General features: G+C 30.6%; 1 protein-coding gene across 1 annotated transcript; it reads right to left on the bottom strand.

Annotated features, from left to right (window-relative positions):
• Nucleotides 1-2: 2 nt before the first annotated feature.
• On the bottom strand, nt 3-12450 carry LOC132744096 (uncharacterized; the record flags this gene model as incomplete). The annotated part of the gene is made up of 17 exons (XM_060732711.1): nt 3-129; nt 488-578; nt 1445-1535; nt 2086-2209; nt 2951-3862; nt 4050-4146; nt 5552-5697; nt 6375-6396; nt 6664-6734; nt 7065-7087; nt 7312-7370; nt 9873-9943; nt 10265-10286; nt 10750-10820; nt 11139-11160; nt 11460-11530; nt 12429-12450. Coding segments are annotated over 13 exons (807 nt in total), but the record flags the coding sequence as incomplete, so codon positions are not given.
• Between the last annotated feature and the right edge of the window lie 4257 nt (nt 12451-16707).

Here is a 16707-nt window from a genome sequence, read left to right on the forward strand (position 1 = left end):
GACAAAAATCACTGACTATGATGATCCCGGCTAAGAACAGTACGGTATCTCCAAGAACGGTCAAAATTGCAAAACCTCCCACTATACTGCATTCATATTCCTCGACCTCTTGTTCACACTGTTTATGATCTGTAAATATATATATAGTTGATCAGAGTAGTATGGTCCTCATTGCATTATTGTATTTGCTTTTTGTTGGATCAATTATGCTGCTAATGCTCTGAAAGTGATTTGATTTGCGTATTATGATTGCTATTGCAAATCATTTCTCATCTTTATGCATAATTCCTTCACAATGATCGGGAAAATTCAGATCATATTAATGTTTAATAGTCACCATTGAAAACGTTTATTTTGAATTTCAGTCAATAAAAGTCTTTGATTTATTAAGTAAATAATTTCTCCGTCAAACTTTAAATGGTCATACACACAACATTCAGTTTTAACTGATCAAAATATATGAAAAGAAATTCCACAATAAACTTACCATTGGTAGAAAAGTCACAATTTATAGGAAACGTGAGAGTCGTTAATTTGATGACTACCTGTCCGTTATTGTTGACATTGTCAAACGAAACCTTAAATTAAAGTTATATTGAACTTCAATGAAAACTTGATAAAAAAATCTCTTTTAAAGGTTTTTTTTATATAAAAATATCATTACTAGTATTTTTTATCATTTGGCTACTAAAAGCGATGTTCTGCCCTTTTTTAATTCCAGTGAATTGTAAGTGTCTTTTTTCATAATGAGTAAAGATATAGAAAATTCTTTTAAAGAACTAAACTAAAGTCTAAACATTTATGCGATAAGGATTTAATTTGAATTTCTAACATAACTCCACTGAGGCACTTGAAACGGAAACATATGCAAGGTATCATTAACAAAAGATTATAAAAATTAAGACCCACAATATTGTTCGCTGAATTTATTTCTGTAATCATATTTAATTTATTAAAACATGCAAATTTTAAATATATTGTGTCGAACAGTTTTCATTTTGCTTGAATTTTTTTTTGTTACTTCGAGTCATATGATTATTTAAGTAATCAAACACTCCTGAAAGTTGATCTTTTATGTCGTATTATTCTGATCCAATTAGGCACAATACATTGAAATCAAAGGTGAAATCTGACGATTGGGATACCGTTTTTTAGGATTGCCAATTTGCAACAATTAACAATCAACCATTAACAAGGTATGAATGGAAATAATACAATAAAATCAGATTGATTGTTAGGAGTAGCAAAGTTGAATCGTTGTTGTTGTTTTGGGGTTTCCTTTTTCTCTCTGTTTTGTTTGTTTGTTTTGCTAGCCGTTACGTTAATGGAAAGCTTCCGCGTGTGAACGAAACCAAAGTCCCTCTCATCCACAGAGGTGAGCGGCTTGTGATTTAAAATTGAGAATCAATCAGGACAGATTAAGATGCATTCAAAAAAAACTTACGGTTCCATTAATACGGAGGCATCTAGTATTTTGGCTGTCCCAATCAACTCTTATTGAATGTAGTGCAAAGTTGACATCAAGCTTTAGCATCCTAGACAATAAAAAGATTGTCATTGATGATCGTAAAATCGTGTATGAAAAATTTGTTTATTCAGGTTGAACTGAGGGGAAGGTTAAGCTTGGTTGAATAATTCTCGAACCTTCTTCTTGAAAATTACCAGTATTTTTACATGAAATGGTGTAAAGAACGGACAATTACTATCCTCAGCCATTCGAAGGAACAAACTGTTGATTGACTCTTTCTTATCAAAAAAGAACGATTAAATTTTTATAGCCTGTTTAAGTGCTTCTTTCGAATTTAGAGCAATTTTATTGACTGGTGTAAAGAATGGGAAATGTCTATTGCTCAGCCATTCAAAGGCATTTACTATTGACAATCGAGAAATGCATTACTGACATAGCTTTTTTAAGAATGTAATAAAATTCCGAACAATGTCATTGGATTTCTGGTGACCAAGAACGCTAAAGTGCATTTAGTTACTAGCTGAAATTCATTAATAGTCTCTAGGATACAATGATTTGTTTCCATTAGGTATATTTGAAAAAATCAGAAAAGAGAATAAGATAAAAATTAAGTGAACCTATGAAGAACAGTTGAGAGATTCATTCTGTCCAAATCTTTGGTAAGATCGTATTCGTATTCAGTAATGTTCTCTGTGTTTGTAAACTTAGTTAATCCAAAGCTTGGCTCAAAATTGTACCATCCTGGAAAACAATGCATATATACATCTTTCATTTAAGCAAGATCTAAATCTATAAAAACGAAATAAGTATTTCAGCGTTAAATATTATCACCCACATCACCGCAATTTTTACTATCATCATAGATTTTCTTCTTCTTCTTTTTACTCATGTATGGTTTGCTATATAAACCTGTACAAAAGATGTCAGCCGAGTTAATTTAAACGCATGTAGCTGCCATGACATTGACTCCTAGAAAAATGAGTAATAGATTTAAATTGTTGTTTGATAAAATCGTGTTTACATATACATTAATGTTTGGACTTGAATTTGATATCATTTGTTATATTCATATATATTTATAAACAATGTGTAGTTTACAGTTTTGTCCCCCTTGTGGCTGGGGGTGCCTTAAAGGGTTGAGGCTTCAGAACTGCAGCCACTCTTTATCCATGCGTTATCGTAAGAGGCGACTAAATGGGTTCGAAATATTGTAGTGTATGCATGTCTTAGCCCCAGCATTTTTTATGTTCTAAAATGAACTTGGAAAGTTCGCTGTTTGACGCATACACGATGAGCCGAGACAGCATAAACATAGCCATAGCTGAATAAATACAATATTCTGCATTGTGAATATTGCCGAGTCAAAATTAGAAATAAAATGTTAAAAATTGTCTCCACTCTTGATGCCATGATTTAAATGATTCAACAATAGTGTACTTAAGCAAATATTTTGGTAGATCTAGATAAAATATGTTTGCCTACCTCTAACGTTAACTTTTGAGACAGTTCCATTTTGATTTTTTATCAAATCGTAGTAACCAATTCTAATAGTTACTTGATCATCTGGTATTTTTATAAAATGACCATTTGCCTCGGCTTCAATATTGTAAATCTGTAAAATAAAAATCCTAAATTCGTTTAAAATAAATTTGTTATATATAGCATTCCAAATAAATTCTCGTACAAAAACAAAAATCAATTATGATTCATGTTTAACAAACTTTTATTACATAAAAACATGTAGAAGTGCTATAATTGACAGAAATACATTGTATTTCTGCGAGGATTTTGTGAACCTACATGGTAGTCTAACATTGCAAAAAATCCATTTTATAGCTGAATTCAAAACGACTAGATGAATTTGAATTCCCATTAATAATTGTCCTACCCCAATATGCTAGTATACAAAAATAAATATAACTTAGAAAAATTGATGACTTATATTTGAAAAAGGATATTGTTTCGAATGCCCATTAAGGCCCCAATTTTTTAAAGTTCAATACAATTTCCAAAAGTTTCTCACTTATCATAAAGCTTATTCATCCTTTGCTTCTTTTGCGGTTTTTTTACAATTAGTACAGTTATAGTGGTTTTGTATTTTGAAAGGAAGTCGAAATATTATTTTGTTTACAATTTTGATATATTTTTATGATAAATAATTTTACATTCAGCTCTACTTTCTCCAAAAGATGAGCATAAAATATGCAAAAAAGTATAAGACGAATGTTAACCCATTCTAATGAAGACACAAAATAATTTCTGAGGTAAATTGTGCCTATTATAATTAAAAACAACTTTCCTGTGAAACAGTATAATCTATTCTACTCTTAAGATCGTCAATGGTATATGAAGCAAATTGTCCGTGTGCTGGAGGATATGGCAAAGTTTCGAAACCTGGCAAACAGAATACATAACTCAAATAGTTTATATTGATTTAGCAATAAATATCTGACGTTTAACAAAAACCGCTTTATCAATTATGACATTTAAAGAATAACAGAAACAGGTTGTTTGAGCAAATATCATTAAATATTACAAGCTTAAAAATTTTCTTGAAAATAGATGACATGTAATTGTTTACTTGCAATCCAGTCTTTAAGCAATGTATGCTGAAGAGTTATGTATCCGTCTGTGACAGTGAAGGCGAGTATTTCTCGACAGTGACCAATTTTGAATGTCTATTTAAAATAAAAACTAAATAAAAACAACTTAATAACTTAAGATATATCAAAGAAATACAAGCCTGGAACATTTTTAGATATTGATTAATAATAGGGAGTCTATAAATAACATAAATCGTAGTTTTCCAATCAAATCGTTACATTATTATATCTTTGAGATACATTGCCTCTCATCGCTGTGGGTTCAAATCCTGCCAGGGACTTTGTATTCTTTCATGTGCAACAGCTACCAATCTGACATACTTACAGTATAAGCAAATAAAAATGCACGAGTATTATTTTGTGTAAAGAAAGAAATGTAGATAATTAACAGATGATAGAAAATAACACGTGTATTTCATTTCACCTGGCCCCGAGCTTAGAGACATTTGAGATCAGTCTCAAAGATCACACCTTCCTTAACTTTGAGATCAAAATCAGGTAAGTTGACGTTAATAAAAGTTTCGAATAAGAGTTCTGTCTGAGTTTGAGGTAAATAAAAATTGGCTTAAATACTGCACTTATATTCTCGAGTTAGCAACAAACATGGATCCGCGTCGTTCGTAGACGGTATTATGTAAATTAATTCTTTTCAAGGCACATATCTCGAACGATTAAACATCAATCTAACCTTGTAAAAAGATTAAATAATTCGCAGGTATAAATACCTATAGTGGCTGATTTGGTACACTTTTGTCGCAAGCGTCCGCACGACAAAGCGCCAAACGCGTTATCAGACTTTCTTCTTGTCGTCCTGCTACTAATGACGCGTTGTCGTGCGGCGTGTTGTCGCGATGTCACATCGGCGCGTGGCTGATGGATTGGCTATTTGTATATATACAAGTATGTTATTTTGGTTTTTGTATGATATATGCGGATATATTACCTGTCAAGAGTTTATATCACCCGAGCCGTTAGATGTATTTTTTCGTACCTAACGAATGTAAACAAGAGAAAAGTAGTAGTCTGTTGAACGCACTATTTTGTAATTAATATCAAGCTTTCACGAGGTCATATTTGTTTTCAATACTGATGACAATATGTATCATACTCTACTTTGGTAAATATTTATCATTTGACAGTTAAAAAGGGCTTGTAAATCGGAGTTTACACCGCGTAAGATCGAATTTAGTGTGTATATTACCCGTCTAGCTCGGTAATATCAATTTCTTTCGGGTGATCAATATCCAATCAAAAAGGCGGAAACATCTGGAAGGGTAATATCGCAACCATCGCATTTCTTTAAAGACAAGACGAAAAGGCAATAATTACATAGGTTGTGTTGTCGCTAACGATAACGTAACGCGCAAAGCGTAACAAGCCACTATAAATACTGGACACGATCTTATCTTTATTGCAGTAATGTATGTAATTTGTTAAATAACTTCGGGGCCAGAAGTATAAGAAACAAAAATGAACTTACTAGCGATGTAAGCAAAACCAGTTTAGCTGTATGGAAAATAAACCATATTATATGAAAAGTGCTTAATTTCAATTTGCCATTTTGTAATTTCATTGGTGGGTACACGCACAATCGAAAGACGAATGCCAATTTGTAACTGAATGAGTCTGAAATTATAACACTAGATATATTTTATGATCTACTAGCAATCACTAGCTGCATACATGCATGGCATATTATTAAACATGTTTTTTTATACATGAGCGGCATCAGCTGCCTACATGGAATAAAAAAATAAACTTCATTAAGTAGCAAATCAAAAAAAGATATATATACATGTACATAATGAAAATCTCTAAATACTGCAACAGTATGTAATTAGTATGTACATTAACCACGCCTCTTAACACCGGTTTAAGTACTTTTAGTCTTCAGCATGAACAATTTTTCACTTAGAGCATCTTACTATCTAGAAGTGAAGACATTATTAAAGCTGCCTGCCTCCTGATCAGTCACATGTCAAATTTTAGGAGAAATGATTCAATATTCAAGAAATAATTGATATATAATAGGTGGTTAATGTCAGATTTTGTAGTATTTATCACCATCTTATTACTGTATCACTTACGCAGTGATGACTACTTTGCACATTTTGACCTAATTTTGGTAATTAACGTGAATTGTAAGTTCCGTTTGCTAAGTAAAAATTACTTTCTCTGTTCACTTCTCAGTCATTTTTTGCCAAATACATTATCAAGAGGCATGTTTCTTTAAAACATTCAATTATGTTACACACTTATGTTTTCCATTTTTCAAGTACATATACAAGAACAAACGTACATACCTGGTTCTGTCGTCGGTCCATCCTGTAAAATAAAATTTCTTTGTTTCTGTATTTTATGTCAGTATTCGTCTATACGAGCAATGTAAATAATCATGTGAATTATTTTACTCAACTTGATACTAAAAAGACAAAATAAACGAATGCTATGACGTTACACAGATCTGAACGGTACCGAGTTCACTTATTTATTGATGTCCAACAGCTAGATGTCGACAAAGATTTTAAAACTGTTAAACTTCTAAACCAATCAGAAACAGACATTGACATGCACTAATTCGAAATGTCTTACAGATTTTGTTTCATTTGCTGATAAAGTTGATTGACTGCCAGGGCTCTCTGCGAAAGGCTGCTGTCCAACATCTGAAATTTTAAAATAATTCAACTACATATTTTACTTTTTTTAAAAATAGGAAAATTCAAAAAGAGTGTCTGTATCATTTCAAACGTCAATTTATTTACGAAGGTCAGAAAGGTTAATAATAAATTAGCTTTATCGTCTATAAATGAGATTTTATAAACTTAGTTTATTTATTATTCGAAAATAAAGAAAGAAAGTGATGTTTTAGGATAACAGTAGCATTGGTGCCAGGTAAAATATATATTATGGAATTATAAATGACTACGAAGCATAATTGCTGTGCAAAAGAAAATATGTCTAAAACACATTTTAAATATATACGCTCTACTTACCCGATTGGAATTGTTGGATGTTCCTAAAATATCAAGAAGTCACACTCTGAAACTTTATCATCAGAAGATTGATTTAAAGATAGATAACATTCATATAATCACACTCTTTATTTTTAGATAGATTCTCAATGTTTGTACAATGTATCGGCTAAACAGCAGCTAGCTGTTGACATAGGTTTTAAAACCGTAAAACTGCTTCTAAACCAATCAGAAAAAAGAATGGCATGCAGATATTAAAATGTCTTACAGATATGGTTCTATCCGCTGTTGAAGCTGATCTCTCTGCAAAAGGTTGCTGTCCAACATCTAAAATATTTAAAATATTTCAACAACATATTTCACTTTTTTAAATAGGAAAATTCAAACAGAGTGGCTGGATCATCATAAACTTCAATATATTTATGAAGGTCAGAAAGGTTAATATTAAATTAGATTTACCGTCTGAAGAGAGATTTTATAATCTAAAGGTCCTGTCACTCATTTTTTATGGTTTTATAGACCCTTTCATTTACAACCGGATTCATGACGTCATTTGGGGATACGGTGGACATTGCTGATACGATTAAGTTCATTAATAAAGGGATATAAAGATCTGAATCCTTCTTACTAGATGGCTTAATTTTGTGTTATTGAATAAAATGTTACATAAATAGAATGACCAAATGAATAAAAATGTTTACCATAATAAGTCAACGAATTCATTCAAATATTTAAAATATATAACCCTATTTCAATACTTAATCATGGCTGGGTACCGTTTTCGTTTGATTAATAATGAAAATTATTACACCATGTTTTACCAGGCAGCTAAATCGTACTTACTTCATGTACATAGTACCCTAAAGGTATTTTGAGTTTAAAAAATGTAACTTAGTATAATGCAGTTTCGAAAAACGGCTGCGTAATAATTAATTGCAAGATACTGGTTGAATAAATATTACATTTCTGAAACAAAAATAAATTAATAATATAAATCTATGTAATTTCAAAAAAAAATTAAAGCATAAAAATAACAATTCTTTTGAATGTACAAAATAAGTTACTGGAAAATGTTCTCTTTTTTTCATAATGATAGGAATAGATTAGTATTGTAAAAAATTGTCTGATTTTCGTCTGTTGCGAATCTTACGTTATAAAAGTCATTGCAACATCGTTTTCGTTCTTTCGGGAATGTTTATGAAATTATATCCTTCACTTGTTCGTTCTTTGAACGATTTTTCATATTGCAAAATGAAAAGGAATCAATAAGTCTTGACAGAATGCATTCTACTACTACAATCATTCAGAAACATTGACAATCTTATTTTCATGTTTGTCATAAAAACAAACGCCGAAATTTTCTTTATGATAGAAATCACACAGGAAATGATCATTTAAATTTATATTAGGTAATTCAGTGTCGCATGGGTGTTCATAAAATGTTAGAAAACTAGCTTTTTGCAGAGAAAATCTAATACATTTCACTTCGCTTTGAAATTCCACTGTTTTACACCACAGCAAGAATTAATCTAAATCTTTTTTTATGTATTTTCTATTGTCTTGATATAAAATTTATGTATGCATAAGTCAATTTTTTCATGTTGTAATCATAACTGAACGATCAGTATTTATTAGACTTTCAATAAGCTAACATTATACGCGGTCTGCTGTATAGTATAATTCCCGTTTTATGTCATATTTGGTAAGGGAAGTAACTCTTCCTCGACGCTTATCGCTTAAATGAAAGGGTCTATATCATTAATATAATGCTCAAATGAAGATAGATCAATATTGTAAGATCCAAAAAGCATTATTTGTAAAGATATGACCGAATTTTTCATTTCATGTAAATAAAAGGGAGGTACTTGTAATTAGAAGTTTATTTTCTATAAAGTCTACGTCAATTTTTGCAATAACAAATGAATGCATATATTTAAATGATTGCAAATAATGTAGACATATATTTGCAATACATATTTAACATATTCTTCAATGTTTAAAAATTGTTTTAGAAACATAATTATATACATATATAAAATTTCACAAAAGTGTGGTGGGGCGCCCGTGGCCGAGTGGTTAAGGTCGTTTACTTCAAACCACTTGCCCCTCGCCGCTGTGGGTTCGAATCCCGACAGAGACTTTGGATTCTTTCATGTAAGGAAGCTATCCAGCTAGCTTACGGAACGTCGGTGGTTCTACTCAGGTACCCGTTCGTGCCTGAAATAATGCACGGAAAGGCACCTGAGGTCTTCCTCCACCAGTAAAGCTGGAACGTCGCGATATGACCTTTACTGTGTCGATGTGACGTAAAACCCAAAACAAACAAAACAAAAGTGTGGTAACAACCCTAATTACAGTATTAAAGATCCTGTATGTTGTAATTTAGATTGTTGATACTTTACCATCAGAATGGTCAGATTTATTAACAAAAATATTCTATTCCTATAATCGCACTGCCCTTAGTCTAAAAAAAAACTTACATAAATTTATATCAATCGTACACCTTGTTAATGGCATACATTAAGTGCGTTTCGAAGATATGTATATGTGTCTGTCTTCAAATAATATAGTGTTTTCATTTCAGATGTGTGCTGCTAGTTTTAAATCGAAACATTGCGTCAAAAAATATCTGAAATTCATGCCTAGTCGTGATTTCCGAGGCATACCACAATGTCACATGTTTTATTCTTTAAAAAGATTCTAAACGGTTTTAATATTTTATCGGAAGCTAAACGGCAGCTAACTGTTGGCATAGGGTTTAGAACTGTTAAACTTCTTTTTAACCAATTAGAAACAGACAATGACATGCACTTATTGGAAATGTCTTACAGATGTAGGTCCATTCACTGATGATGCGGATTGACTTTCAGAGCTCCCAGCCAAAGACTGATGTCCAAAATCTGAAATTTTAATTCAACTACATATTTTAACCTTTTGAAAAAATAGGAAATTTCAAAAAGAGTTTCCAGATCGTTTCAAATATCCATTTATCAACGAAGATTAGAGAGGTTTATATTAAATTAGATTTATCGTCTGAAATGAGATTTTATAAACTAAGTTTATAAATATTCGAAAATTAGGAAATCAAGTGATGTGCTTGGATAACATAGCATTGGAGTCAGGTAAAATATATATTATGGAGTCGTGAATGACTACGTTGTGTGATTGCTGTGCAAAAGAAATTATGTGAAACTCATTTTAAAGATATGTGCTCTACTTACCCTTTTGAGTTGTTGGATTTGCCTATAATATTAAAAAGTCATATTTTTAAACTTTATCTTCACAATGCTAATGTTTTTATTAAAAAACAGAGATTTTATTCTTATAATCATATTATCTGAGTCTTAAAACATAGACAAATTCATATCAAAGGTATACCTTGTTAATGACATAATTATATTAAGTGCGTTTTGAAGATATGTATATGTGTCTGTCTTCAAATAATATAGTGTTTTCATTTCAGATATTTGCTAGTTTTTTTAATCAAAATATCGCGTTCAAAAATATCTGAAAGTCATGCCTAGTTGTGATATCCGAGACATAAAACAATGTCACATGTTTATTCTTTAAATAAATTCTAATTGCTTTTAACAAATTTATCGGCAGCAAAACGACAGCTAGCTATGGACATAGGTTTTAAAACTGTTTAACTGCGTAAAAACAATCAGAAACAAACAATGACATGCACTAATTGGAAATGTCTTACAGATATTGTTCCAGTTGCTGATGAAGCTGATTGACTTTCAGAGCTCTCTGTCACAGGCGGTTGTCCAAAATCTGAAATTTTAATTCAACTACATATTACTTGTTACAAAAAATAAGACATATAAAAAAAGAATGTCCTGATCATTTCACAATTCAATTTATTAAAGAAGATCAAAAAACGTTAATGTTACATTCGATTTATCGTTCGAAAAGAGATTTTATAATCTAATTTTATTTTTATTTGAAAATTAAGAAATTAAGTGATATTTTAGGATAACAGTAGCATTGGAGCCAGGTAAAAAATATATTTTGGAATCGTGAATGACTACGTTGTGTGATTGCTGTGCAAAAGAAATTATGTGAAACTCATGTTAATGATATGTACTCTACCCGTTTGAATCGTTGGATTTGCCTGTAATATTAAAAAGTCATATTTTTAAACTTTATCATCAGAATGGTAAGGTTAAATTAAAAAAAATAGATTTTCTTCTTATAATAACACTTTCCTAAGTCTCAAAAATAACGAACATAAATTTATATCAATTAATACCTTGTTAATGACAAAATTGTATTAAGTGCGTTTCGAAGATATGTATATGTGTCTGTCTTCAAATATTATAGTGTTTTCATTTCAGATATTTTAAAAATGTTTAACTGCTTCTAAGCCAATCAGAAACAAACAATGACATGCACTAATTGGAAATGACTTACAGATATTGTTCCGGTTGCTGATGAAGCTGATTGACTTTCAGAGTTCTCTGTCAAAGACTGTTCTCCAAAAACTGAAATTTTAGAACAATCATCTACATATTTTACTGTTTAGAAAATTGTAAAATTCAAAAAGAGTGTTTAAATCATTTCAAAATTCAATTTATTTACGAAGATCAGAAAGTGTGATGTTACATTAGATTTATCGTTTGAAAAGAGATTTTATAAACTAAGTTTATTAATCCATTACATCATAAAGACGTCTTCAAATAGTGAATAAAATGCCCTATATAGACGTCAAATACTTGTTTTCGTTTGAGAAATGGTGTTAAAAAGTGATCACTTTTTCGGCGCCATTCCCTATCAAATAGATTCATCAAGAGGTGCCACAGGGGGGTGTGCCCCCTTCTGTTAAGGGGGTTGAAGGGGGTCGCAGACCTCCTCATCTCCAAGAAAATTTTGGACTTGTGAGAGACTGAAAATGGCCCACGGTCAACCTTAAGGTAACGTGTAACCAACGCTGAAAAGCCATTGACTCTAGATCTATCTCAATCCATTGAGAAGTTGCAACACTGGAAAAATCAACGCAAAATAGTGATTTTCGGCAATTTTGAGATGTCTCCTCGTTGCCATGGTTACAGAAAATTTAATAGTATTGTGTATGCAGTTACAAAGGCTATGATCAAATCAACATTTGTGCCAAGTTTGAACAGTATTGAACCCTTTTTTATAGTTTTATAGCAGTTAGAACTTGTAAAAGGAGAATTTTCAATGAGAACAGCCATTGTTCCACAATTTGCTTATGATGATGTAATGGGTTAATATTCGAAAATTAAGAAATTAAGTGATGTTCTGAGATAACAGTAGCAATGGTGCCAGGCAAAATATATATTATGGATGATTGAATTCGTGAATGACTAAGTGCTAAAGAAATCATGTGAACCACATTTTATAGATATGTGCTTTACTTACCTGTTTGAATTGTTGGACTTGCCTATAATGTTAAAAAGTCATATTTTGAAACTTTATTATAAGAATGATAAGATTTATTAAAGATTGATTTTATTCTTATGATCACACTGCCCTAAGTCTGAAACAAAAAGAACACAAATTTATATCAATGGTATATCTGGTTATTGACATATATTAAGTGCGTTTCGAAGACATGTATATCTGTCTGTCTTCAAATATTATAGTGTTTTCGTTTTAGATATGTGCTACTGTTAGAATCGAAATATCGCGTCCGAAGAATACCTCATAAGTTCATGCTTAGTCGAGATTTCCGACACATACCACAATGTCACATGTTTTTCATTCTTTAAATAGATTCTAATTAATTTTAACAAAATATCGTCAATATATTTTAACATAGATAAGATCTAAAAAATCATTTAGCATTATCGTCATAGTAAATCTATTTTTAGACTTGGTCATAATTTATTTTATTTGATTAAGATGCTGTCAATTAAAGAAAGATCAGCCTTTTTATTCTCGATTAAAATAGTCTATACAATATTCTATACAAATGTACGATTCAAATTTACGTTCAACAGTTTATTACATATTCTCAAGTTTGATGTCAAATACAAATATTATATGCAAATATGCTTAAAATTTTAAAAAAGATCAAAAGGAAAAGGGGGGCGTTTTAATGAACGCAAAACCCCCTTGGGCCGGCAATTTCTCTTTTTAAGTTTGTCAAAAATTCCTTCAAATTTTTTAATTTAAAAAATTTTTGTTCCGTTAGAAAACCTCTTGTTTAAATTAAATGGGGAAGTTGCCCTTTTTCCTTAGGGTTGGGTTTAAAGTTCAATAAATTTCCCTTTCAATAGGGACAAGTAAAAAGTGTGATTTTTCTCCGTCTGTTTTTTCAAAGTGGTAAAGACTGACAAATAACTGACAGGTTTTAAATCGGGCGATATCCGCCTCCCCGTATTTGGTTGGGCTTTTTCCAAAAATGAAAAAGTATTTCCCCAAATGAAAAATGTTTTGGATTGTTGAATTGGAGGTTTCGGAAAAAAAAATTTTAAATTGTTAAAGCTATGCTTTGTCGATACTCAAGTCTGCCATTCATCACTTACTATCATCAAATAACCGACTCAATCATACAGTGCCTTTAAAATTTTCGTTTTGACCATGTTGGACTGAAGTGTTTGGAGGTTATGATTGAAAAATTATTGAAAATATACAATGTAAATTTCATCGAAAGGTTATTAAAATAGTGTTCGAGAAACGGGAGTTTTATTTATGTGTTTTATGGAGTATCCCATAGAAATTGATCGCAATACACAGTGACTGTAAAATTATTGTGTAAGATTATTGAATTAAAGTACTTCAGACATTTAATAATTCTGTTCTTATAAATATACACAATATGCTTATAGAGGATTCTGATATAAAAAACAAACTATGTTTCAGCGAACACACATGGCTTGTAAAATAAAAATCAAGGGAATATCTTATTTTGGTTTTTCAACAAAATTATATAATAAATATTATAGGGTTATTACATATTGTTACATACAAAACTGAATTATTCTGACAGTTAAACCGTTGTCAAAAGCCTATATTATACGAGGCGTGAACCTAGCCCTACTATATGTTTTCAGTTAATGTACCAGTGCTTTAGTGTTTTATTCTCGCTTGGATAAAAAAGGGAAACCACTCATACCATTGTTATTTATATTGTTCGATAAATAATATAAGTTTGTATCATTTTTTTTATCGAAACTTACAAAAATAAGAACATAAATTTATATTATATGTAATTGTAACTACATTGTATTTGGCAAAAAAACTTGGATAATATATTTGCAAAAAAAAAGCTTAGTTATTCTATAAATACAATTTTTCCAAAAATTTTATTTTGTATAAAATTTTTTACATTTCTGGGTTAAAAATGATTACATGAAAAAAACTGTCCCGAAATTTTAAAAAAGGTTTTCTTTCCTTGGGAAAAATTTTCTGGCTTTAAAAAATAAAAAATACCCCTTCCCTATGTTAAAATTTTTTCTTAAATTTTGTTGAAATTTGGGGAAAAAAAAGAATCCCCAAAAAAGTCCAAAAACCCAAAATAATTTTTAAAAAGTTTGCGCTTTTGTTTTTATTTAGCCTGTTCCTTTTTGGCCCGGTTTTTGGGAAAAAATTTTTCCCAAATTTACCCGTCCATCCCCCCAGCACCGGCTTGAGAATTTAAATTTAAAAATAAAATTGGGAAAATTTTGTTAAAAATCGAAAATGTGCTCGTACCCGGGGGTTAATCATGGAAACTTAAAATGGCCCCTTCTTTTGCCCCTTTTCCCTGAAAAACCGCGGGAAAGGTTTTCCCCAAATTATAGAAAGCGTGTGCCCTAAACGAGAAAACAACGAGCGGAACTAAAAATCAGAATACAGCTTTTTGTTATTTTGCCTCAACTATAGACAATTTTAAGCAAAATTAATTATCGCTTTGCATGTTTGAATAAAGTTTGTAAAAACATAATACTAGTCGTAATACTCGCTCAAATTCTTTTTTTTTATTAAAAATGTAAGCATTGTTAATTATTCACTCTTACTAACATTTTTGATTAGTAATGTCAAACAATAACAGTACCTCTTAAATACACGTTATATACTATGCTTATTATTTTACATGCGTATTTTAATCTTAGTGAAATTAAATTCCAAGCCCCTCGTCTCAAATGCATAAATCCGCAATAAGGTTTTTCGCGAAATCAAGCTCACACGAGTAATATAATAATATACGTACGATGAATGCATGTACATATAACAATGTAGATAAAGCGTGCTGAAGATTTCCCCCTTGACACTTACATGTATAATCCTATAATCCACTTATTAATAGATAAAATTTAGATAAAAGTGTCTGCAGATAAAATCTTTCTGAAAATTCGCTTTATCTTCAAAATCGAAATATGTATATTATTCAACAACGCATTTTGGTTAAGCCATCCAGTCAGCTTATCGGCACATTATAAACGTTAAACAAGAAAAAAAAAAATGTCTATCTTCTTAAACATATTATGATAACTAAATGTACGGTTTTATGATATTGTAAAACTACAGAGAAAAAATTTTAGACTTTTCAACCCAAGGAGTTTGCCCAACGGTCTTGTTTTCAATTTCAAGTCGTAAGTGGGTTTCAGTCAGAATTTGGGGATGCATAAATAAGTCAGAATGCAGCCAGGTCATTGTGACAAAAATACAAGATTACTCTTACTTTAAGTCAAAAAGAGAAATAATATAACAATTTGATTAAATGGGGCAAATTTTAAATTAGCTATAATACAAAATAAAATTAAAAAACGGGTTGGGGGTTAAATCTGCAAAAAAACGATAATTTTTACGGTTTGGTTTTAAGTAGTAAAATATCAGACTTTTTTTTAAAAAAAATTCGGGGGTAAAATTCCGCCGAGGTTTTTTAAATATAGGTTTTCAGTTCTATTGGGTGTTGTTTTGTAAAAAAAAGCTAAAGAATCAAGAGCGGTTTCAAAAAAGGCGACTGTAACCCTTTTTTTACAAAAAGGGGAAATCCAAAAAATGCACTTAACCCGGCTTTTGTGTCCGTTTTTAATTTATTGAAAAATTTTTTTATGAAGATTTTTAAAACCCAAAATTTAAAAAAACCTGTTCGGTGTTTGCTTAAAAAAAAAGGCCCAAACCTTTTAAAGGGTGATAATTGTACCTCTTTTTTAAGCTCTCCAATTCATTTTGATAAAACATTATATATTAATCGTCCTCGGTGTTTATGTGTAATTTATGATAAAATATATTTGAGTTTAATTTAAGTCTGTTCGTGATTTTGTCCTTTAGAGTAAAACGCTGTAATTTTTCAAGATACAAAAAAGCTTGCTTTAAAAGATAACAGAAAGGTAAAGTAATTTTTTAAAGCAATATTTCAAGTGTAAAAATAATCATTACATTGAATGTAAATAGAATTTTGATTATTTTATTAAAACAGTGCGAATTGGCATTGGCATAGTTTTTCACTGATCTATGTTATTTGTACACGTGCTTTCAAACAATGCAAGATAAATCTAAAACGGACCTTCCCTGTTCTTAAAATACTATAACCAAAATATTCTTACAAATTTAGATTTGGAAATATAAAATTAATTACTTACAGAATGCCTTACGCCACTAGTGATATAACCTACTGTTTGAAATAATAATCCTTAATATTTACTTGGTATATCTCAAAAGATTTCGGTATACTAGCCATTTATCTTCATTGATAATATCATAGTCGTGT

The sequence above is a fragment of the Ruditapes philippinarum genome, unplaced genomic scaffold, assembly GCF_026571515.1.
Source record: "Ruditapes philippinarum isolate M1 unplaced genomic scaffold, ASM2657151v2 ctg18542_1_1_1_1, whole genome shotgun sequence".
Classification (NCBI taxonomy): Eukaryota; Metazoa; Mollusca; class Bivalvia; order Venerida; family Veneridae; genus Ruditapes; species Ruditapes philippinarum.